The 25,695-nt window shown below is 48.9% G+C and overlaps 1 protein-coding gene across 2 annotated transcripts in view; it reads right to left on the bottom strand.

Moving 5' to 3' along the window:
* cfap251 (cilia and flagella associated protein 251) overlaps positions 1 to 21,527 on the bottom strand; it is a 135,863-nt gene extending 114,336 nt beyond the window's left edge. For both annotated transcript variants that reach the window (XR_005459784.1, XM_038789752.1), the window contains exons 1-2: positions 21,444 to 21,527; positions 10,212 to 10,745 (exon numbers count right to left, since the gene is read on the bottom strand). Coding sequence is in view for 1 of the 2 variants with exons in the window: in XM_038789752.1 (XP_038645680.1) it covers positions 10,212 to 10,736 (525 nt within the window). In the remaining variant the exon portion in view is untranslated. The remainder of the gene's footprint in view (positions 1 to 10,211; positions 10,746 to 21,443) is intronic.
* Positions 21,528 to 25,695: the final 4,168 nt, after the last annotated feature.

Here is a 25,695-nt window from a genome sequence, read left to right as displayed (position 1 = left end):
TATGGGTCTATTTCAGTTTGGTAGGTTGCCATTTGTTGTTTCATCAGCTGCTGGAATTTTTCTAAAGATATGAACAGAATTTTGCAAGGAATTCCGGGAGTAATAGGTTATTTGGATGACATACTTATTTCAGCTTCAAACAGGCAGACCCATAATGACAGGCTGGAAAAGTTGTTGCAACATTTGGAAAAGCACGGAATTCGAGTGGAGGCACCACAAATGTGAAATGTTTCAAATTTGGGTCACAGGGTAGACAAAGATGGATTACATCCTACCAAGAATAAGATTCAATTATTAAGAAATGTGTCAAATATTTAAAATATCTCTGAGCTTCGATCCTTTTTGGGCCAGGTGAATTACTATGGTCAATTCAAAACAACTTTGATAACCTTATTGTATCCATTGAATGAACTGTTGAGGAAGGGTGCTCCATGGATTTGAACAAAGGAGTGTGACAAAGCATTCCATTTATTTTTTAAATTTAATTTAGAGTACCCAATTCATTTTTTCCAAATAAGGGGCAATTTAGCGTGGCCAATCCACTTATCCTGCACATTTTTGGGTTGTGGGGGCGAAACCAACGTAAACACAGGGAGAATGTGCAAACTCCACACGGACAGTGACCCAGAGCCGGGATCGAACCTGAGACCTCAACGCCGCGAGGCCACAGTGCTAACCCACTGTGCCACCGTGCTGTCCTAAAGCATTCCATTTATGTAAACCAAGGGTGTCAAACTCAAATACACCGTGGGCCAAAATTTAAAAATCGGGACAAGTCGAGGGCCAGACTGGTTCAATGTTTTTTTGCAAAACTTATTGAAATGAACTTATTGAACCTGGAACTAATAAAGCTTAGGTTATTGCCTATAAAAACAACATTAAATATTAAATAAATAAAAAAATTAGTTGCATTTATTTCTTATTGCTTTATCTGGAGCTTTTCCAGAGTAATTTCTAATGAAAACATTTTTCCACAGGCCAACACTTTGTGATTCACACTATACCTGAATAAACTCGGCATTAGTCATATCATACGCCATAGGTGCTTCAATTGCTGGGGCCAGCTTTAATAGTAATTAGATATTATTAGGGCAGCACGGTGGCCTAGTGGTTAGCACAACTGCCTCACGGCGCTGAGGTCCCAGGTTCGATCCCGGCTCTGGGTCACTGTCCGTGTGGAGTTTGCACGTTCTCCCCGTGTCTGCGTGGGTTTCGCCCCCACAACCCAAAAATGTGCAGAGTAGGTGGATTGGCCACGCTAAATTGCCCCTTAATTGGAAAAAATAATTGGCTAATCTAAATTTTTTTTAAAAAAGTAATTAGATATTATCTCGCGGGCCAAAGATAATTCCACCGCGGGCCTTGAGTTTGACATATATGATGTAAACGTTAACTGGGAGAAGGTAAAATGTTTGTACATTACGATGTGTCCATAAAGATTAAGCTAGCATGAAATGCCTCTCCATACAGAATAAGTGCTGGGATATCTCATGTGTTGAATAATGACGAGAAGAGACTGACAGCTCCAGAGTCCCAGGTTCGATTCCCCCTTGGGTCACTGTCTGTACAGAGTCTGCACGTTCTCCCTGTGTCTGTGTGGGTTTCCTCCGGGTGCTCCGGTTTCCTCCCACAAGTCCTGAAAGACATGCTTGTTAGGTGAATTGGACATTCTGAATTCTCCATCAGTGTACCCGAATAGGTGCCGGACTGTGGCAACTAGGGGACTTTCACAGTAATGTCATGGCAGTGTTAATGGAAACCTACTTGTGACACTAATAAATATTATTATGTGTGTCACACACCCTCATTGCCAATGAGTGAAATTATATTCAGATAGAATGTGAAGCATTGTCTTTGATTTTTGGAGTAAGGTGCTTTTGTAAATATTTGTATGGTTGTAGTTTCACGATCAAAAGCCACTGACAGCTATTTTGAATCCAAAGTCTCCAGTACCCACTTTAGCTATAGCCTGACAGCAGTGATGTGCTTTTGATTTTGTCTGCTAGTGGGTTGGGATTTCCGATGAATCAACAACACCTAGCAAAACTTTAGATATTTTGCATGATTTGTTTGCTGCTTATGGGTTTCCAGAGGAAACTATATCTGTCAATGAAGATCAGTTTTGTTCAAAAGAATTAGTAAAATTCATGAGAATTAATGGGGTAAACCACACAAGAATTCCACCCTATCGTCCTGCTACAAACAGATCAGCACATTACAAATTGTTAACCGTGCTCTTGTTTCACAAATGCTAAATACAAATTGTAAGGCAATTGTCCGAACACAAATCACACTACCTATTGGCAGAGCACAAGTCGAAGTGTTTCTTGGAAGTATTACGATCCCAGACCAGACACTAACAGTGGCTAGGATACTGGACTGAAGGACTTCCTGTGGCGGCCATGGAGTGAGTGGTCACACATTTGGTGGCTCCCCCTCAAGGCAGATATGTTTGGTCTTTTCCCCGACTGAAGGGCAAAGCATTTTAGTGAAAGAGGTGCAGGAGTGCCTGGGGAAGGTTTTGCTCCTCTAGTGTGGCTGGTGGATGGATTCAGGGTCTGGGAATGGAACAAGAAGGAAAGAGATGCTGGAGCAGGAGAGTCTCCATGGTGCGCCACAGGATAAGATGCTTAGTGGTCAACGGAGCAGTTGATAGAGTTTCTCAATGAAAAGTTCTGCCAGGAGAGGAAAGAGTCCCTGGAAGATCTGGCCAAGGTGGTGGAAAAGAGGCTGGAGTCCCAGGGCTGGGCGATCCAGAAAATGGAGGAGGTGCTGGGGGAGCACAAGGAGCTAGAACATAGAACATTACAGCGCCCTCGATGTTACACCGACCTGTAAAACCACTCTAAAGCCCATCTACACTATTCCCTTATTGGCCATATGCTTATCCAATGACCTTTTGAATGCGTTTAGTGTTGGCGAGTCCACTACTGTTGCAGGCAGGCCATTCCAGACCTGGCCTCGTTGGTGGCTGAGGACACCACTGGCTACTGATTGCCAACCAGAGAAGCACCCATTAATCCCCACTCTTTGCTTTCTATTAATTAACCAATCCTTTATCCATGCTACTACTTTACCCTTAACGGCATGCATCTTTATCTTATGCAGCAACCTTTTGTGTGGATCATGGGGATGCATGAGGGCATCAAAGGTGCAGAAGCCGACATGTATGTGGCTAAAATGCTGGAGAAGCTGATGAGGGAGAGGGCCTTTGACCAACCCCTGGATGTAGACCAAGTGTACAGGGCGCTGATGAGGAGGCTGCAGGCGGGCACGCCGTCGAGGGCGATGGTGGTGCGGCTGTACCGCTTTCCGGACAAGGAGAAGAATCTCCGATGGGTGAGGCAGACCTGGAAATGTACCTGGGAAGGGAACGAGCTGCGGGTGTACCAGGACCTGGGGGCAGAATTGGCGAAGAGGAGGTAAAGGCTGCCCTCTTTAAAAAGGGGGTGAAGTTTGAAGTATTGTACCTGGCCCGCCTGTGGGTGACGTTCCAGAAGTGAAACGTCTTTGGCACACCAGAGGAGACAATCGAGTATATGAGGGACAATGGACTGGGAGGAGAGTGAGGACATTGTACTTTGGAGGAGATTGTGTGCTTTTTAAAGTTTTTGATAGTGGGTTTTCTGGAAGGCAGGTTTGTCATGGGGGAACATCGAGGGCGAGTGCACTTTTTGTTACCCTTTAGGGGTGTATGGTTGGGGGGAGGAGCTCGGGGAGATAGGGAGGCCACCATGCTGGCTGGATGGGCTAGTTAACAGGAGGGAAGTGGGGCTTTTTCAGGAGGCAGGAGTGGAGGATGTTGGCGTTTTGTCTGAGACAGGAGGAGGGTTGCTGACAAGGGTATGGTTGGTGTAACGCAGTTGGAAAGGGATCGATGACGGTGGACATCCGAGGGTGGGCCTGGAATGTCGTGTGACATGGGCTGGGGGCTGGCCCAAGAAGGGATATGGCTGATCGGCAGGGGAGGGGGACGGGGAGCCCTCTGACCGGGCTGGTCACATGGAATATGATGGGGTTGAATGGGCCAGTCAAACGATCATGCACCTGAGGAGTCTGAAGGTGCACGTGGCCTTTTTGCAGGAGACGCACCTGAATATAAGGGACCAAACGAGGTTGAAGAAGGGATGGGTGGGGCAGGTGTTTCATTCGGCACTGACTATGAAGACGAGGGGGGTGGCCGATTCGAGGGGGCAGGTTCGTGGTGATTAGTTGAAAGTTGGAGGGGATGCCTGTGGTCCTGGTAAACGTTTATGCCCCAAATTGGGATGACATAGATTTTATGAGGCACGCGTTAGGGAAGATTCCTGACTTGGATTCGCCCCGGTTGGGGGGAATTTTAATGGAAATTGAGCTTGGACCGGTCGAGACTTGAGTCGGCGAAGGTGTCTGCAGGGCCGAACATGATGAACAACTACTGCGTGGCGAATATTGCTATTGTTATGAAATGGGTTGTGGGGGAGGGGTTTGCGGGGGGTTGGATGGAGGCGGTATTGTGTAGGGGTATGAGTTAAGGGCTTTGTTGTCAGTGCCCCTGCCATTCTCTCCGGCCAGGCACTCCATGGGCCCAGTGGTGATGTCGGCCCTATGGATGTGGGGGCAGTGTAGGCAACAGCATCTGGGACTGGAGGGTGCCTTGGTGTGAGCACCAATCTGCGACAACCATTGCGCTAGGGGGGGTGGATGCGAGGTTTCAGGGATGGTGGCAAGCAGGGATTGAGCAAATGCGTCCTCGTTGTATGCGAGGTTAAGCCTTATCCAGTTTAAAGTAATACAAAGGGCGCATATGATGGCAGCGAGGATGAATAAGTTAATTAGGTTCTTTGAGGGGGTAGAGGATGTGTATGGGCAGTTCATGAGGGGGTAGAGGATGGGTATGGGCAGTGCATGAGAGGGTAGAGGATGGGTATGGGCAGTGCATGAGGGGGCCTGTGAATCATATCCACATGTTCTGGGTGTTTCCAAGTTTGAAGGGATTCTGGCAGGGGCTCGCGGACGTAATGTCTGAGGTGCTGGGGGTGGAGGTGGTCCCGAGTCCAGAGGTAGGGACATTTGGGGTGTCAGAAGACCTGGGAGTCCAGGGGGTGAGAGAGGCCGATGTTTTGGCCTTTGCCTCCCTGATAGCCCGGAGATGGATTTTCCTTGGGTGGTGGGACTCGGAGCTGCTAAGAATAGGGGCGTTGGTGAGCGACCTGGCGGAATTCTTGGGGCTGGAGAAGTTTAAATTCGTCTTGAGGGGGCAGCATGGTGGCACAGTGGTTGGCATTGCTGCGTCTTGGCGCCAAGGACCCGGATTTGATCCTGGACCTGGGTCACTGTCCACAGGTTGGGTGAATTGGCCATGTTAAATTGTCCCTTAATAGGAAAAAAAAAATTGGATACTCTAAATTTATTTTTAAAAACCTGGGCAGTCTGGTAGAGGGATCAAAGGGGATTTGATGCGGTGGGGTGTCCTACCATTGGGATGGTGTGTACGGGGGCCTTCGAGCGGGAATCGCCACGCTAGCAAACAATGCTAGTGAACGGGAGTGTAGTGGGGGAGGAGGCCGCAATGGTTGACTAGGTTGGGGGGTGACATGACATGTCCGTGGGTTAAACAGACTGGTTAAAAGGTCCCAGGTTTTTGCACACCTGAAGACTTTGAGAGCAGGGATGATTTTCTTTTTTTTTTAGAAAATATTTTGTTGAGGCATTTATCATTTTAACAATTTTACATATCAAATTTTCAGCAAAAAGAAAAACACAACAATATAACCAACAGCCCCCCGGCACAAAACCCCCGCCAACATGGCTCACACAAACAATGCCATCTTCCCCAACAACCCCTCCATTGGTCTTCTGCCCTTACCTCGTCTCTCTCATGCCTCCCCCCCCACAGCGGGCTGACAGGTTAATTCTTCTCAAAGAAATCGATAAATGGCTGCCACCTCCGAGCAAACCCCAGCAATGACTCCACAAGGCAAATTTAATTTTCTCGAGTCTGAGAAACCCCACCATGTTGCTAACCCACACCCCGACTTCGGGAGTTCTGAGTCTCTCCACCCTAGTAAGATCCGTCTCCAGGTCACCAGGGCGGCAAAGGCCAGGACTTCAGCCTCTCTCATCCCCTGGGCTCCCAGGTCGTCCAACACATTGAAGATCGCCACCTCTGGATTTGGCGCCATCCTCATTTGTAAGACCTCTGACATGACGTCAGCAAATCCCTGCCAAAAACCCCTCAGCCTCGGACACGTCCAAAACATATGGACATAATTTGCAGGACACCTGCACCTATCCTCAAGCTCCTCAAAGAACCTGCTCATCCGGACCACAGTCATGTGTGCCCTGTGGACCACCTTGAACTGGATCATGCTGAGCCTGGGACACGACGAGGATGCATTAACTCTCCTCAGGGCCTCGCCCCATAACCCGGCCTCCAACTCCGCCCCCCCCCCCCCCCCCCCCCCCCTCCCAGCTCCTCTTCCCACTTTCTCTTCACCTCCCTTATTGGAGCCCATTCCCACCATCAGCTCCTTATAGATCTCTGAGACCTTCCCTTCTCCCACTCCTGTTCTCGACGCCACCTTATCCTGTAGTCCCTGGGACGGTAGGTGCGGGCAGGTCGAAATCTGCCTCCACACAAAATCCCTCACCTGCAGATACTGGAACACATTGCCCCTGGCAACCCAAACTCCGCCCCTATCTTCTCCAGGCTCAGGGAACCCTCATCAATGAATAGATCCCCAAATCTCTCGATCTCCGCCCACTGCCACCTCCGAAACCCCTCCCCTCCCCCGTTCAGTTTATGCAGCTGCTCCCAGTCCCACACCACCTGGATACCCAAACACTGAAAGCTCCCTCCCACCACCTTGAATGGCATCTCACCTAATCTCTTCTCCTGCCCCTTCGCCTGGGTCGCAAAGACCTCACTATTACCCAAATTCAATTTGTATCCTGAAAACCAGCCGAGTTCCTCTAATATGCCCATAATCCCCCCAATTCCCCCCAGCAGGTACGATATGTACAGGAGCAAATCATCTGCATAGAGCGAGACCCTCGTCGCCTTCAATACCAATGCCAAATGCTCTATAGCCATGGTAAACAGCAGTGGGGAAAGTGGACATCTCGGCCTCGTCCCTGGTACAACCTGAAGTAGTCCGAACTCACCCGATTTGTCCGCACACTCGTCACCGGTGCCTGGTATAGCAACCGAACCCAATCTACAAATCCCTGCCAAAACCAAATCGCCCCAGGACCTCCCATGAATATTCCAACTACACCCGATCAAAGGCCTTCTCTGCGTCCATGGCCACCACAGCCTCAACGTCGCGCCCCTCTGGAGGCATCATAATTACATTAAGCAACCTCCTAATGTTGGTCGCCAAGTGCCGCCCCTTTACAAACCCTGTCTGGTCCTCTCCTATTACCCCTGGGGCGTAGTTCTCAATCCTTGTGGCCAGGATCTTCGCCAATAGTTTGGCATCCACATTTAACAGGGAGATCGCTGAGGTCCCAGGTTCGATCTCGGCTCTGGGTCACTGCCCATGTGGAGTTTGCACATTCTTCCCATACTTGTGTGGGTTTCGCCCCCACAACCCAAAAGATGTGCAGAGTAGGTGGATTGGCCACTCTAAATTGCCCCTTAATTGGAAAAAATGAATTGGGTATGCTAAATTTAAAAAAAACAGGGAGATAGGCCTGTACGACCCACAATTTTCCAGATCCTTATCACGGTTTAAGATGAGGGAGATTGAAGCCTGTGACAACGTTGGGAGGAGCACTCCCAACTCCTTTGCGTTATTGAAGGCCCTTACCAGCAGCCCAGAACCCCCGAGAACTTCTTATAGAATTCCACCAGGTACCCGTTCCGTCCTGGGGCCTTACCCACTTGCATCGCCTCCAAACCCTCGACCACTTCTACATACCCAATTGGGACTCCCAAGCCCTCCACCAGCTCCTCATTAACCTTTGGGAACTCCAGCCCTCCCAGAAACCTTCTCATCCCCTCTTTCCCGGCTGGAGGTTCTGACTTATACAATTTGCTATCGAACTCCCTAAACACTCCATTCACCCCCGCCGGGTCCAAGACCGTATTCCCTCCTGTGTCCTTCACTTTCCCAATTTCTCTTGCTGCCTCCTGCTTTCTCAACTGATGCGCTAACATCCTGCTCGCTTTCTCCCCATACTCGTATATGCCCCTCTCACCCTTCGCAACTGCCCAACTGCCTTACCCGTAATTAACAGCCCCAAACTCCATTTGCAGCCTCTGGCGTCCCTTTAACAGGCCTTCCTCTGCGGCTCTGCATATCTCCTGTCCACCTGCAGGAGTTCCTCCACTAGCCTTTCTGTCTCCAACCACTCAGCCTTCTCCCTGTGTTCCAAATCGAAATAAACTCCTAGCGGGGATGATTTTCTTGCGGGAGTTGCCTAGGTTATTCTTGAAGGCTCTCCTTTGACAAAGGATCATCTGGACTCGAAACGTTAGCTCTTTTCTCTCCCTACAGATGCTGCCAGACCTGCTGAGATTTACCAGCATTTCCTTTTTGGTTTCGGATTCCAGCATCCGCAGTCATTTGCTTTTAAGAACATGTGTGCAATGTTCAATATGATCGGCTACATTTTCCATGTACAAGTGGAGGGAGGACATTGATCAAAGTACAAAAAAGTACCACTATACATAAAGCTGCTCTTTTATAGCATGTGCTGGTTCAAGTTCTGTGACTGATTCTTTTGCAAAATTGAGTAAATACAGACTGGGCCATATAGACAGTTGGTAGGAGTAGCTGATGTTTTTGAACAGTGTTGTTGAGTTATTTTCAAATGATATCTGAACCACTTTAAAATTGTGCTGTCTCATTTTTAAAAAATGCACAGTTCTTTTTTTCCAATTAAGGGGAAATTTAGCGTGGCCAATCCACCTACCCAGCACATCCTTTTAGCTAGTGGGGACGAGACCCAAGCAAACATGGGAAAAATGTGCAAACTCCACACGGACAGTGACCCGGGGCCGGGATCGAACCCGGGTCCTTGGCGCCATGAGACAGCAGTGCTAATCACTGCGCCACCATGCTGCCCAAAATTGTGTTGTCTCATTGGTAATAATTCTGTGTATGCTCATTTTGAATTCTTTATGTATTTGAGCAACTGTTAAAACAAATGCTGCTAAAAACATTTTTCTCACTACATTGTGTGATTTACATTTTCAGTCCTGGCTACTTTGCTGTATTCTCACCCTGTGTCCACCCAAATTCCATTTGGAAAATATGTTTGCACTACTGTTCAAGCATTAACCTGCAGAATTTACTACCTCACACTAACCCCAATCCTACGGGGAGAAACCAGCTCACAACGATGATTACTTAAATAATCAAAAATGAGAAATGTGAAATACATTTAGAGTTCTTGGTACATATTTTTAGTCTACCAAATAAAACTTCCTTTAATTTATTATTAACCTTAAAATTTCTTTTTGATTACACAGATAGGTTGCCATGTGAAACTGGTACAGAAGAGGGTTCTTTTTTGATTTTTCCCAATGGAAAATATAGTACAAAACTATCCTAAAGCTATGTTGTCAATGTAGCGTGACATTTAGGTGTTATCAGTTAATTGCAACTTACACCAGAGTTTAAACAGATTTCTTTGTTTTTGAGTCGATGCAGCAAATGATTTTAACAATAAAGTGGTGGGGCAACACATTTATCGCATCAGTGGAAACAGAAGTAGTTTATAGCAGTGTTTGTGCTGTAGCTGAACTAATATTAGGGCACTTTTCAGATTGTCAAAATTATGCAGTATTTTAACAGTGCAAATTATTTATGCTGAACAATGCTTAATTACAATTGAAGCAAAGTAGTTTTGGTACAACGGTATGGGGAGAGTGCAGGTTTGCTCTGGCAAAGTGATGGGACAGATGCAGGCAGCTAAATGACTATCTTCTGTACTGTAGACTCCAATGATTTGAATTTCTTACTGGATTTTAACTATGAATCCACCCATAAAAAAAATAGAAAGATAAAAGTATTAATTCCAAATTTTAGGAAACTTTCTTAAGGATTCTAACTTTAGCTGCAAACAAGAGCACCTTCAGGAATGCATAGTAGCATAGCAGGAGTCATTATAATACATGTCTCTCGTTGGCGGACTCTAGTTGAACAAAATTAAGTGCCACTTAAAGGAAACTAAACAAAATTAAAAAGTAAATAAATTGTAATATCATCATCAGTATCTACCTTTCCTGTGTTCCAAGATGTTGAGGTGCTGTCTATTTCTGAACAACTTATAGGGGCAGTCGGAAGCCGAGTACCAGCTGGGGTTGGTGCTGAAACATTTGCTTGCACCTGATCTATTTGTTCTTCAGTTTTCAACTGTTCTCCAATATCATTAACGTGCATCTTTCCTTGAACTGGATGAGTCTCACCATCAGCTGATGGAAGTAATGATTGCCCTGCATCACTGATTGATTCTAGACCTCCATCCTGTAGTTCATCACCCTGACTGGCCTCATTTACTGTGCTTTCATTTATGATCAGATTATTAGAAGTCAGCTCTTCTGTGTCTTCAGGGGCTGAAATACTGTCGTTCTCTGGAGCATTTTCAGGACCAGAGGTAAACTGAATTTCAACTGGAGGTGATCTATCTGGCTGCATCTCTTCCTCCTGATCAACATTCTTCAGTAGTTCTTGAGGGTCCTCAGACAGTACTTCTGCATCACCACCCGGGACATCTTCAGTCAGATCCTGTTCACTTTCAGCCATGTTTAATAACTAAATAAAAGAAATGTCACAAATTAGTTTCCCGTTCCCCAAATGACAAATCATCAACTTTAGTTGCGCCATTAAAAATCAGTGAGCATGACATAGAATGAGGAAAAAGAGTGATAGAAAATGAAATAAGTAAACATTAAAGAAGAAGATGTATGGGATTTCTGGGTCAGACTGTTGCAGGCTGAGACAATTGGGAGGTCCTGGGTGTGGGATCTGAAGCAGACAGTGTGAATCATAGAATGATATGCACATAGGAGGGCCATTTGGTCCATCATGCTTGTGCCAGCTCTTTAGCAGAGCGATACAATTAGTTCCAAATCACAGTTCTTTCCCCATGGCCCTGCAAATTTCTCCCCAACTTGTTATCTAATTCTCCATTTCAAAATTAGTAAACTTGCTTCCACCACTGTTGAATCCGCCAAATCAGCTTGCATGGAACAGTAGTAGGTCGAAAAAAACAAGCAAGGTTTATTAGCAATACAATCAAATATTCCTCTCCCCAAAGGGTCTCCCTCCCGATCCGGCACCCAGGTCAGGGTTTTTATACTAGAGAGGGGTCCCCTTGTTAAGGGGAAGCACCGCTCCATTACTGGGGAAGTTCTTTACGGGGAAATGGGATCGTCTTTATTCCTTGACTTCTGTGGGGGTTATAACAACCACATTTTGCAAAACAGTCCAATCCAGATCATAACAAGTTGCAACATAAATTATTTTTCCTCATGTCATTTCTGTCTTTGCTTTAAATCTGTACCTTCTGGTTGTTATATTTTTTGCTATTTAATGTAAGTTGTGTGTGTTAGGTCACTGTTTGCCTGTTAATTCATCTGTACCTCATATTCTAACATTTATGATTAACATAAGATAGATATTGTTAATTGTTTTATCTTTCTGACCTTGCATAGTAAAGTTTATCTTGTGTGGCTTTATTCTCTTGGCAAGTATCTTGGATCTCAAAGTTGTCTACTTTGGGGCTGGTTTAGCACAGAGGGCTAAATAGCTGGCTTGTAATGCAGAACAATGCCAGAAGTGTGGGTTCAATTCCCGTACCGGCCTCCCTGAACAGGTGCCGGAATGTGGCGACTAGGGGCTTTTCACTGAAGCTTACTTGTGACAATAAGTTATTATTATTATTAAACAAAATATTACTTGTCACTAACTGAATCGTTCCAAACACCTGGGGGCCTGGTCCAAGGTTATAACAGCAGTCATTGATGAATGCACCTGGTGGCGGCATGGTAGTGCAGTGGTTAGCACTGCTGCCTCACAGCACCAAGAACCCGGGTTTGATTCCGGTCCCGGGTCACTATCCATGTGGAGTTAGCACATTCTCCCCATGTCTGCCCCCCATAACCCAAAGATGCGCAGGGTAGGTTGGCTATGCTCAATTGCCCCTAATTTGGGAAAAAAAGCATTGGGTATTCTAAATTTAAAAAGAAATTGATGAATGGGAGCCAGCCCAAAACGCAAAATTGAGTGGCTGCTCATTCTGACTCGTGTCATCACAGGCAAAGTTTACATAATTGCCAGCACTGAGAAACAATCCAGTAGTGACCTGCATTTAAATGAAGTCAACTGGGAATCCAGGGTATCTTTCTGAAAGCATCCGGAAGGATTTGGAGGCAAAAGATTGAGGGCGGCATGGTGGCACAGTGGTTAGCCCTGCTGCCTCACAGAGCAAGTGCCCGCTTTCAATTCTGGCCTTGGGTGATTGTCTGTGTGGAGTTTGCACATTCTCCCTGTGCTTGCGTGCGTTTCCTTTGGGTACTCCAGTTTCCTCCCATAATCCAAAGATGTGCACGTTAGGTGGATTGGCCATGATCAATGTGCAGGGTTATGGAGATAGGGTGGGGGAGTGGGTCTGGGTAGAGTGCTCTTTCAGAGGGTTGGTGCAGACTCAATGGGCAGAGTGGCTTCCATCTCTGCCGCAGGGATTCTATGGAAGCGGCCACCTTCACAGCACTGGTAATGCACAGCCACCAGGTCCAACCAGGAGCAGGCTTTCTTCTAGAAGGCACCACTTCATGCAACCATCTGAGCCGTTGTCTGTACATCCTGGTTCATGAACAGTCACTTGTGGGCAACAGACACATGGGCACACCATCACCTGAAAGTTCCCTTCCAAGCCACACACCAACATTACTCAGAATGATGCCATTCCCTCATCGTCGCTGGGTCAAAAACCTGGAACTGTGCATGCACCTACATTAGGTGAACTGTAGCAGTTCAAGAAGGCAGTTTTCAGGAGCAATGAGGGTGGACAAACTACTGCTGGTCTTGGCAGTGATGCTCACATTTCAAAAAAGAATAATGACAAATTGAATTGTGCTGTCTTTCCACAGCGGAAGCTGGGAGATAGCCCTTCCTGTGTTGCAGGACCATCGGGGTTCCAAACCACACCCCCATTTACTACATTAGATACGGTATTTTGTTAAATCGTAGGATAAATCGGTAGGGTGCAAGCTAAGGGGTTGCCAAGATGGGTTGGGTGAAGGTGGTAAATAGGAGGGTGTTAGGTGGCAGGATGGTGAGTAGTAGGTGCCAGGGTCAGTGTGGTGGTAGGTGGCTGGTCATAATGGCAGGGTGACTAATGTGGTGAGGTCGGGTCGGGGTGGGGAGGGAGTTCAGAGGTCAATGGGGAGAAGGAGGTTGGGGAATCAGTTGTACAGTTACCCAGCAGTTAGACATGTGTTTTTCTGTCTAAATATTTCCTGGGTAACTGCACGTGAGACAGAACCCTCCAACTCTAACTCAAAGTTTGAGACCTTTACGAAGGGTTCTGGATGCAGGGGATTACCCATCGAAAGTCGAAACCTCTACCGCAATTTCTGCAGAGTCCTTGCGTTGGGATTTCTGAGGGGTCACATACCACATCCTACAGGGTACATCAGATTGCCCGCTGACCTTTGACTCTTCCCTGGTCCTTCAACTCCCACCTTACACTCCAACTCTTTCCCAATCCTCTGACCATCCTGATCCTCGAACTCCTGTCTGGCATCCCCCAGCCTTCTGACTGCTCCCTGACTTCCAAATACAATACCCAACTTTCTCCTGACCCAGACCTCCCCACAACCCTCTTGAGTTTCTTTCCCCTCCCACCAATCCTCCGAACATCTCAACTCAGACTCTCCGGCTCCTCCGATTTTCCAACTCACCAACTACACTCCCTCCAACTTCCCCATGACCCTCTGACTCCTGTCCTGATGGTCCTACCACCCCAACCCTCCTCTGACTCAGCCTGACCCTCTGACTCCCCCTAATCTAACCTCACCCATCCTCGCCACCCTGTCATCCTACCCATCCTGCCATCTACATTAGCCAATGTTTCAGGTCGATGACTTTACATCAGAACTGAAAGAAATTAGAAATGTAACGGTTTAAGCACGTATGGAGACTAGGAACATTGTGAGAAGGTAGGAAAGAACATGAGCAAATGGCTGTGGTAGGTTTGAAAGCATGACTGATTAAATGACAGAAAAAACAAAATGCAAATCATGGAACTCATTGAAAGTCATGCACAATCAATAACAGTGGTTAGAACTGTTGCTTCACAGCTGTAGGGTCCCAGGTCCGATTCCTGGCTTGGGTCACTGTCTGTGCAGAGTCTGCACGTTCTCCCTGTGTCTGCGTGGGTTTCCTCCGGTTTCCTCCCACAGTCCAAAGATGTGCACGTTAGGTGGATTGGCAATGTTAAATTGCCCTTAGTGTCCAAAAAAGGTTAGGTGGGTTACTGGGTTATGGGGATAGGGTGGAGGTGTGGGCTTAATTAGGGTGCGCTTTCCAAGGGCCGCTGCTGACTCGATGGGTCGAATGGCCTCCCTCTGCACTGTAAATTCTATGATTCTAAGATGTGACTGTTGCTGCTGCCAGTTGCTTGTAGGGGAGGGGGAGAAAGGGAAGAGTGCTTGCCTGCAGTTCCCACGCCTGGGACTCACGCTTGTTACTGGCTGTCTTTCTGCTTATTTGCTGGGAGTGGAGCATGCAGATTTTGGTTGGCCTGCTGCCAGGCTGAAAGTGGAAGGGAACGGACTTGCTTTTGCAGTTTTGGACTGGATGGTGTCTGGTACTGGATACTGGAACTGTGCGAGCAGTGGGGCGGTGGCCCAATTGACTATGTATACTGCTTGTCGTGATGTTGGTTTTGTTTCATTGTTGGGGGATTGTATGGGTATTATTGTATTTTTGTTGTGTATTGTTATTTTGGGCTTAGTGGTTGGGTGCTCGCCAGTTGCGGCCCTCCTACTTCTGTGAACTGGAGGTTGAGGGGACTTTCCTGATGCTAGTGAGGGGAAGGGGTGCTCTCTCTCCTCAACTGTGCTTTTCCAATGGACAGTGCAGCTTGTAAACGCCTCTTCACCAACGTGGGGCTGTTGCTGGAGCCGGGGTAGGGTGGGGGAGCATGCACTGGCTTGAGTGCTGGCGGCTTTGCCTTGTACTTAATTGCTTGTTGGGTTTCTTGTGGTGGCTCTGCATTCTATCTTGTTTCTTTTTGTAAAGCGAGTTCTCTCTCCCTCTCTCTTCCGCCGTGCCCCGTATCAGTGCGTCCCTTTCCGCGGTCTGCGCTGCTCACTTGGGTGCCTCTCCATCACCATGGGGCTACCGTTAGGGCAAGGCGTTGGCATGTCCTTTTCCAGGGGTCTGTGTTGCTCATTTCGGTGCCTTTCCACCAATGTGGGGCTACCGATAGGGAGGGGTGGGGTGAGGTGGCCATATGCTGGCTTTGCAGCTGGTGGTTTGTTTAAAGGAACTGTTTTGGGTTGAACTGTGCCCCTCAGGGAAGAGGGTGTTTTCTCTCTCACGTGCCCTACACCGATGTGAAATTTTCCGGTGGTCTAATCTGCTCGTTTGGGTGTCTTTCCATTGATGGGGGGGCTACCGTTGGGGCCGGTGGGAGGGTGGTGGCTTGAGAGCTGGTGGTTTTGTTTTTTTTGTTTGATGTCTTGTAAATGCTTTTAGTATATTACTGATTTTTGTGACTTTTTTAGCATGTTGCTGATTTTTTTGTATTCTTGAGTTGTCACTAAACGTAATATTTGTAGTAGGGGAAGCGGATGCTATACAAGCTCTGTCACTGTAGGGGGATCTTAACACTGTTAAATATAAATGCCAGTTTAAACTGTGTATGAATATTCTTATTTACACATTCAATTCAGTCAGCCTCTCCAGAGGTAGCCGAAAGTGCTCTAGTTAAACCCAAAAGCTGGTGTCTTTGAGCCAATTTCCATGTACCCTGTCATTTTCATTGAATTTAAGAGCTGCTCACACCTAAATCCACACTTTCATCAATATTGCAATTCCCCTCTGTGTTTCTACCACAGATTGTTGCCAAAGGATTTGTGCATCACTAATAACTAATAGATGGCCAGTGTTTATTCATGCCACAAATGGGTTGGACTAGATTTCTGATCGGTCAGCTCTCCAAGGGAACCAAACAGATTGGCTGGAATGAGTAATTTGAGCCAGTCATTGTCAAACAGGCTCCAAAAGCTCACAGAACCACTACCGAGTTCAAAGAATGTGCTCGGCTGAGTTCAGAAAACATGCAGCATTTATGGGGAACTGTACCGGTCTGAACCCCTGGTGGAGGGGGGGGGGGGGGGGGGGGGGGGGGGATAGGGCGCTTCTTGGACATTCTGTTCCCGAGGGTGGAGGAGGAGCAGGTGGAGGGACTGGGGGCGCCGATCGAGCTGGAGGAGGTGGTTAAAGGGATAGGGAGCATGCAGTCGGGGAAGGCGCCGGGGCCGGATGGGTTTCCGGCCGAATTTTAAAAAATGTATGCGGACCTGTTGGGCCCCCTGTTGGTCCGGACCTTTAACGAGGCAAGGGAGGGGGGAGCTTTGCCCCAACTATGTCACGGGCGCTGATTTCCTTGATCCTTAAGCGGGACAAGGACCCTCTGCAGTGTGGGTCATATAGGCCGATCTCGCTGCTAAATGTAGACGCCAAGCTGCTGGCAAAGATCTTAGCCACAAGAATAGAGTATTGTGTGCCGGGGGTCATTCACGAGGACCAGACGGGGTTTGTGAAGGGAAGGCAGTTGAATACAAACGTACGAAGGCTCCTCAACGTAATTATGATGCCGGCTGTGGAAGGGAAGGCGGAGATAGTGGTGGCATTAGATGCGGAGAAGGCCTTTGATAGGGTTGAGTGGGAGTATCTGTGGGAGGTGTTGGAAAGGTTTGGGTTTGGGGAGGGGTTTGTCCGTTGGGTGAGGTTGTTTTATGAGGCCCCGATGGCGAGTGTAGCCACGAATAGGAGGAGGTCGGAGTACTTTCGGCTGTACTGGGGGACGGGACAGGGGTGTCCCCTGTCCCCCTTGCTCTTCGCGTTGGCAATTGAGCCCCTGGCCATGGCGTTGAGGGAGTCAGGGAACTAGAGGGGTCTGGTGCGGGGTGGGGAGGAGCATCGAGTGTTGCTTTATGCGGACGACCTGTTGCTGTATGTGGCGGACCCGGTGGGGGGGATGCCGGAGGTGATGAGGATTCTCAGCGAATTTGGGGGCTTCTCTGGGTATAAGCTGAACCTGGGCAAGAGCGAGTTGTTCGTGGTGCACCCGGGGGATCAGGAAGAGGGGATTGGTAGGCTCCCACTGAAGCAGGCAGGGAAGAGCTTCAGGTACCTAGGAGTCCAGGTGGCTGGGAGCTGGGGGGCCCTGCACAAGCTCAACCTCACAAGGTTGGTGGAGCAGATGGAGGAGGAGCTCAAAATGTGGGATATGTTACCGCTGTCACTGGCGGGGAGGGTGCAGTCCGTCAAGATGACAGTGCTCCCGAGGTTTTTGTTCCTGTTCCAGTGCCTTCCAATCCTTATCCCGAAGGCCTTTTTTAGGAGAGTTAACAGGAGTATTACGAGATTTGTGTGGGCGCATGGGACTCCGAGAGTGAGAAGGGTGTTCTTAGAACGGGGCAGGGATAGGGGGGGGCTGGTGCTGCCCAACCTCTGTGGGTACTATTGGGCTGCCAACGCAGCGATGGAGCGTAAGTGGGTAATGGACGGGGAAGGGGCAGCATGGAAGAGGATGGAGATGGCGTCCTGTGTGGGCACGAGCCTGGAGGCGCTGGTAACGGCGCCGTTGCCGCTCCCTCCAACGAGGTATACCACGAGCCCGGTGGTGGCGGCTACCCTCAAAATTTGGGGGCAATGGAGACGGGCATAGGGGGGAGGTGGGGGGCTCGATGGAGGCCCTGATACGGGGGAACCATCAGTTTGTTCCAGGGAGAATCGATGGCGGATTTCTGGGCTGGCACAGGGTAGGTGTTAGGAAGTTGAGGGACCTGTTTGTGGATGGGAGGTTCGCGAGCCTGGGTGAGTTAGAGGGGAAGTTTGGGCTCCCCCCGGGGAACATGTTTAGGTACATGCAGGTTAGGGCGTTTGCCAGGCGGCAGGTGGAGGGGTTCCCCTTGCTGCCCCCACGTGGGGTACGGGACAGGGTGCTCTTAGGGGTGTGGGTTGGAGGAGGGATGATTTCGGACATATACCGGGTAATGCAGGAGGTAGACGAGGCCTCGGTGGAGGAGCTGAAGGGTAAATGGGAAGAGGAGCTGGGCGAGGAGATTGAGGAGGGGACATGGGCAGATGCCCTAGAAAGGGTGAATTCCTCCTCTTCCTGTGCGAGGCTTAGCCTCATACAGTTCAAGGTGCTGCATAGGGCCCACATGACTGGGACGAGGATGAGTAGGTTTTTCAGGGGCGAAGACAGGTGTGCTAGGTGCTTGGGGAGCCCAGCGAACCACACCCATATGTTTCGGGCGTGCCCAGCGCTGGGGGAGTTTTGGAAGGGGGTAGCAAGGATGGTGTCGAGGGTGGTGGGATCCAGGGTCAAGTCAGGCTGGGGACTCGCGATTTATGGGGTTGCAGTGGAGCCGGGAGTGCAGGAAGCGAAAGAGGCCGGTGTTCTGGCCTTTGCGTCCCTAGTAGCCCGGCGGAGGATCTTGCTTCAATGGAAGGATGCGAGGCCCACAAGCGTGGAGGCCTGGATCAATGATATGGCGGGGTTTATCAAATTGGAGAAGGTGAAATTTGCCCTGAGGGGATCAGTACAAGGGTTCTTTAGGCGGTGGCAGCCTTTCCTGGACTTCCTGCCGGAACGGTAGGGAAATAGGCCGGCAGCAGCAGCAACCCGGGGGGGGGGGGGGGGGGGGGGGGGGATTGGGTCTGGGGGAGGGAGGGAGAAGTGTGTACATGGGATTGTGGGATGTGGCGGGTGTATCTCTTTCCTTTCTGTGGTTGCTTTTTTTTTTGGTTTTCGATTTAGTAGTTGCTTTTGTCGGGGTGGGTGTTGTTCTTGGGTTTTTACAATGGTTATTCTGTTAATATTGTTTTGTTGTTTATATTTTGTGAAAATCTTAATAAAATTTATTTTAAAAAAAAGAAAACATGCAGCACTCCCGCTCCCAATCTGTCCTGCACTCAGCACCAATATTCTCATTCACATCACACACAAGTGGAGAAATTAAATGAAAATCGCTTATTGTCACAAGTAGGCTTCAAATGAAGTTACTGTGAAAAGCCCATAGTCACCACATTCTGGTGCCTGTTCAGGGAGGCTGGTATGTGAATTGAACCGTGCTGCTGGCCTGCCTTGGTCTGCTTTCAAAGCCAGCTATTTAGCCCTGTGCTAAACCAGCCCCTGGTTTAGAAATACTAGTGTAACATTTTTGCTTTATCAGTTAAATTGCATTTGAGGAGAAGGCTAGGTGAACATGTTCAGGAGAAAGGTATAAATAGTTATGCTGATGGGGTTATATGAAAATTTGCATTGGGAAGAGACTCATGTGGAGGATAAACACAGGCTATACATTTTACACAAGTCACTTTCGTACCACTTCCTGACAGTCACTCATTGTTATTTCCCAGCTTGGAATGAAACTAAGCAAATACCACACCCGAGCTCCATTGTCAGAATACCAATATACACAAAAAATACCAATATTGGTATACTATTATTACTAATAATACCTATTATTTTATATTGCGAAGCTACTGTTGGTGATGCACACTGAAGTCCCCCACCCAGCATACATTATCCTGTGCTCTCAGTGCTTCATCCAAGTAGTTCTCAAGATGGAGGAATACTGATTCTTCAGCTGAGGGACGGCAATAAATAAGCAGCAGGCGGTTTCTATGCCCATGATGCCATGAGACTTCATGGGATCTAGAGTGGATCATAGAATCCCTAAAGTGCAGAAGGAGGCCATTTGGCCCATTGCATCTGTACTGACCCTCTGAAAGCGAATCTAGGCCCACTCACCCGGCCCATCCCTGCAACTCCACCTAACCTTTAGGCAATTTAGACAACCTTTGGACACGAGGGGCAATTTAGCATGGCCAATTCACCTAACCTGCACGTCTTTGGACTGTGGGAGAAAACCGGTGCACCCGGAGGAAACCCACGCAGACGCAGCGAGAATGTGCAAACTCCACACAGACAATCACTCAAGACTGGAATTGAACCCAAGTCCCTGCCGCTATGAGGCAGCAGTGCTAACCACTGCCCCACAGTGCCGCCCATTGTTGATGTTGAGAACTACCTGGGGAGGGGCTGGTTTAGCACAGGGCTAAATCGCTGGCTTTTAAAGCAGACCAAGGCAGGCCAGCAGCACGGTTCAATTCCCGTTCCAGCCTCCCCAAACAGGTGCCGGAATCTGGCGACTAGGGGCTTTTCACAGTAACTTCATCTGAAGCCTACTTGTGACAATAAGCGATTTTCATTTCATTTCATTTCATCTCCCTCCCAACTGTATATCACTGTGCCACCAACTCTGGTGTATTTGTCCTGGAAGGGACATACCCAGATTTGGTGGCGTCTGGCACATATTCTGTAAAGTATGATTATGTCGGGCAATGCTTTCCTAATTTTGACACCAGCTCCCAGATATTAGTAAGGAGGGCTTTGCAAGGTCAACAGGCCTGGGTTTTTCATTGTTATTTCCAGTGCTTAAGTCAATGCCAAGCGTCACATCCAGGTTCATTCTTTTTCTGTACAAGTGAATGACCATTTAACAGTCAGCCATATTGCTGTGGGTCAGTTAAGGGTATGAGTGAATGATAATTGGTAACTGTTGCGTGGTCACTATTGCTGAGTCTATCTTTTTAGTAGTGGTTCATAGAATCATAGAATTTACAGTGCAGAAGGAGGCCATTCAGCCTATCGAGTCTGCACCAGCCCTTGGAAAGAGCACCCTACATGTGCCTATGCACCCTATCCCCGTAACCCCACCTAACCTTTTTTGGACAATAAGGGCAATTTAGCCTAGCCAATCCACCTAACCTGCACATCTTTGGACTGTGGGAGCCGGAGCACCCGGAGGAAACCCAGGCAGACACGGGGAGAACGTGCAGACTCCGCACAGACAGTGACCCAAGCCGGGAATCGAACCTGGGACCCTGGAGTTTGAAGCAACAGTGTTAACCACTGTGCTACCCCGTCAATTAAGTGAATTTAAATGTAAATTCCACTGGCTGCTGTGGTGGGATTCAAACCTCAAAGATGCAATGTTACTCCAACAGTAAGCAGCACCTATGCCTGTACACACTAGAAGCTTGGGCTTGATGTCCTTACGTGAGATTGAAAGGGCCACTCTGCTGAGCCTGGCTCTGGTTGCTGACTGGGATTGATCCTGGCAGTCAGTAAGGCAGAGAATAATTCACTTGGACAATAATACCGCAAAACCCTCCCGTTTTAGAATAAGCGCCACTTACCTGATGGGTTCTGTGCTTAAAAGTGCAGCTTCTGCCATCAGGCCCCAGCCCACTTGTCTGTTAAGTGCTGTTGCTAGGATTCAGATTACAAAGAACTCGTTGCCATGGACGCTGATCTCACGATTCCCACCGTCGCTGATTGCACCGCGATCAATGTGTCATCTCATTGCTGGTGACATTCTGCGGCCACTTTATACACATTCACATTCTTCATGCTTATTAAAATATCAATTGCAATGAAAGATTCATAAATCAATCGGAAAATAATTAATGGAAGTAAAATGTTCCGTACTTGATGATCTCCCGTCTGTCCAAATCGGAGCGGATTGTATTAATGAAACGTTGCAGTCAATTGTATTAAAATAATATTGTTTTCATGAAAATGTTGTTTGGAGAAGGAGAACGAGTATTAGCCAAGTATAAGCTCGGAATTTGATTGTTTTAACAGGGGATGCAAAGGATATCCCCGATGCCCACGGCATCGGCACACTAATAGCTTATTTGATTAATTAGAATTAATTTGACCAAGCAATATAACGACTGAAATGGACAATTTTCCAATATTGTCATAAATAAATAATTGATGTGGAGATGCCGGCGTAGGACTGGGGTGAGCACAGTAAGAAGTCCTACAACACCAGGTTAAAGTCCAACAGGTTTGTTTCAAATCACTAGCTTTCGCAGCACTGCTCCTTCCTCAGGTAAATGATATAAAATGAATAAATAATTGAAGCACAGATCGTGTTTAAGTTAATCAGAGATTGTGGGCTTCCGGTGGCGGCCGCATCTTAGGTGGCTTCTGCTAGTGTCTCTAGTTTTTGGACATTTATGCCCGGTTTCGCGTAGTCTACGAATGAGTTGGAGTGGGAAGTTATAAGAAAGGTGTGAAATGTCGCAGACCCAGAAGAAAGGTGCTGGAAAGAAGGGGACGAGCAAAAGTCCGCCGTCGATCGAGTCCTGCAGGAAGAAAGATGGTGGGGCTGGGTCGCCGGGTGGGGCCTCACGGTGGAAACTCTGACTGAGGTGATGCCGGGGGAGTTTGAGAGGCTGTTTGCCAAACATATGGAGGTGCTGTGGAGGGAAATGATGAAAGAGTGGGTGGAGGAGATGATTCCCCCGGTAAAGAGGGCAGTGATGAAGATATCGGTTGAAGTGTGGGAGCAAGGAGAGATGTTGAAGGGAGGAGGCATTGTCGCAAATGGTTTGCCTCGATGGGTGAGGAGCTGTGGAGGTGCCGGAGGCGAACAAAAGGCTCAGAGCTAAGGTGGAGGACCTAGAGAGCAGGTCAAGGAGACAAAATCTGAGAATCGTGAGCCTGCCTGAGGGGTTGGAGGGCCCGAGGCCGACCGAGTACTTTGCAAAGATGTTGTCGGGCATGATGGGGAAGGGGAAGAACCTCCTGCTAAGGGTTGGACAGGGCACATCAGTCACTCGGGCCGCAGCCTAAAGCAAATGAGCCACCAAGAGCAGTCATAATCTGCTTTCATAAGTTTCAGGTGGCCTTTGGATGGGTGAAGGCAGCATTGTGTAGCAGCGGAGTGAGGTTGGGAGTGCTCTGCCCTGTGAAGTTGAGAGTGAAGTACAACTTGAGGGATTTCTATTTTGAGACAGTGGAGGCGGCAGAAGCGTTCATAAAGACTGAAGGACTGGGATTGAGATGAAAGTTAGGACTTGGATTCAGTTTGTGGCGGCAGGGATTGTGTTTTTTCTTATGGAGGGTTTTTCTACTTGATTGGGATTTTGTTTTCTCTTTTTTTTGAATGGGGGGTGGTTGGTTGACTTTTTAAAAAAAATAACTTTTATTGAAAAATTTTGAATTTATACAACATCAAACAATACTAAAATACCAACAATAACAGTAATGACAACAATCATGACCTTCGCCCCTCCTCAATGAACAACCCAACATATTAACAACAACTTAAGTTAACACAATGTTAAGTTACATAACCGTAGCGAAAAAATATAGAAACTATAATAAGGAACACCCCCACCCCCCCCCACCCCCCCCCCACACCCCCCCCCCCACACCCCCCCCCCACACACCCCCCCCCACCCCCCCCACCCCCCCCCCCCCCCCCCACCCCCCCCCCCCCCCCCCCCCCCCCCACCCCACCCCCAGGTTGCTGCTGCTATTGACCAAGATACCTATCTCTGAGCCAGGAAGTCCAGAAAAGGCTGCAACCGTTTATAGAACCCTTGTACTGATCCTCTCAGAGCAAATTTGACCCTTTCCAACTTTATAAATCCCGCCATGTCACTGATCCAGGTCTCCACACTTGGGGGCCTCTCATCCTTCCACTGCAGCAAGATCCTCCGCCAGGCTACTAGGGACGCAAAGGCCAGGACACCGGCCTCTTTCGCCTCCTGCACTCCCGGCTCCACCGCAACCCCGAAAATCGCGAGTCCCCACCCTGGTTTGACCCTGGATCCAACCACCCTCGACACCGTCCCCGCCATCCCCTTCCAGAATTCTTCCAGTGCTGGGCATGCCCAGAACATATGGGCATGGTTCGCTGGACTCCCCGAACATCTGGTGCACTTAGAACCTACTCATCCTAGTCCCGGACATGTGGGCCCGGTGCAGCACCTTAAATTGAATGAGACTAAGCCTCGCACATGAAGAGGAAGAGTTGACTCTCTCCAAGGCATCCGCCCAAGTCCCGTCCTCTATCTGCTCCCCTAGTTCCCCCTCCCATTTAGCCTTCAGCTCCTCCACTGATGACTCCTCCACCTCCTGCATTACCTTATAGATGTCAGACACCTTCCCCTCTCCTACCCACACCCCCGAAAGCACTCTGTCCATCGTCCCCCACGAGGGCAGCAAAGGGAATCCCTCTACCTGTCGCCTAGCAAACGACTTTACCTGCAAGTATCTGAACATGTTCCCTTGGGGAAGCCCAAATTTATCTTCCAGTTCCCCCAGGCCCGCAAACCTCCCGCCAATAAACAGGTCCCTCAATTTACTGATGCCCACCCTTTGCCACCACCTAAATCCCTCATCCTTGTTCCCCGGGATGAACCGATGATTGCCACCCAATGGAGCCTCCATCGAGCCCCCTGTTTCCCCCCCCGATGCCGTCTCCACTGTCCCCAGATTCTTAGGGTCGCCGACACCACCGGGCTCGTGGTAAACCTCTTAGGGGAGAGTGGCAACGGCGCCGTTACCATGGCACCCAGGCTCGTACCTTTACATGACGCCATCTCCATTCTTTTCCACGCCGCCCCTCCCCCCTCCATCACCCATTTACGCACCATTGACACATTGGCTGCCCAATAGTACCCCAAAAGGTTGGGCAGTGCCAGCCTGCCTCCATCCCTCCCTCGCTCCAGGAAAACCCTCTTCACTCTCGGAGTCCCATGTGCCCACACAAAGCTCAAGATACTGCTAGTCACTCTCCTAAAGAAGGCCCTGGGGATGAAGATGGGCAGGCAATGAAAGAGGAACAAGAACCTCGGAAGCACCGTCATTTTGACAGACTGCACCCTCCCCGCCAATGACAATGGCAGCATGTCCTACCTCTTGAACTCCTCCTCCATCTGATCTACAAGTCTGGTGAAATTATGCTTGTGAAGAGTCCCCCAGTCCCTGGCCACCTGCACCCCCAGGTACCTAAAACTCTCCCCTGCCCGCCTAAGCGGGGGCCTACCAATTCCTTCCTCCTGGTCTCCAGGGTGCACCACAAACACCTCACTCTTGCCTAAATTTAGTTTATAACCTGAAAAGGTCCCAAACTCAGCTAGCAGCTCCATCACCCCCAGCATCCCTCCCACCGGGTCCGCCACATACAGTAACAGGTCATCGGCATACAACGACACCCTATGTTCCTCCCCACCTCGCACCAAACCTCTCCACCTCTCTGAATCCCTCAATGCCATCGCCAGCGGCTCGATTGCCAATGCAAACAACAGGGGGGACAGGGGGCAACCCTGCCTGGTCCCTCGGTAAAGACGGAAGTACTCCGACCTCCTCCCATTCGTGGCCACGCACGCCATCGGGGCCTCATATAGCAGCCTCACCCATCTAATAAACCCTTCACCAAATCCAAACCTCCCCAACACCTCCCATAAGTACCCCCACTCCACTCTATCGAAGGCCTTCTCCGCATCCAGCGCCACCACTATCTCTGCCTCCCCCTCAATCGCCGGCATCATGATGACATTCAGCAATCTCCGCACATTCATGTTCAGCTGCCTTCCCTTCACAAACCCTGTCTGGTCCTCGTGTACAACCCCTGGCACACAGTCCTCT

This window comes from Scyliorhinus canicula, chromosome 1 (assembly GCF_902713615.1).
Source record: "Scyliorhinus canicula chromosome 1, sScyCan1.1, whole genome shotgun sequence".
Lineage (NCBI taxonomy): Eukaryota > Metazoa > Chordata > Chondrichthyes > Carcharhiniformes > Scyliorhinidae > Scyliorhinus > Scyliorhinus canicula.
The sequence above is the reverse complement of the archived record's forward strand: the minus strand, read 5'-3'. Positions and strand labels throughout refer to the sequence as shown.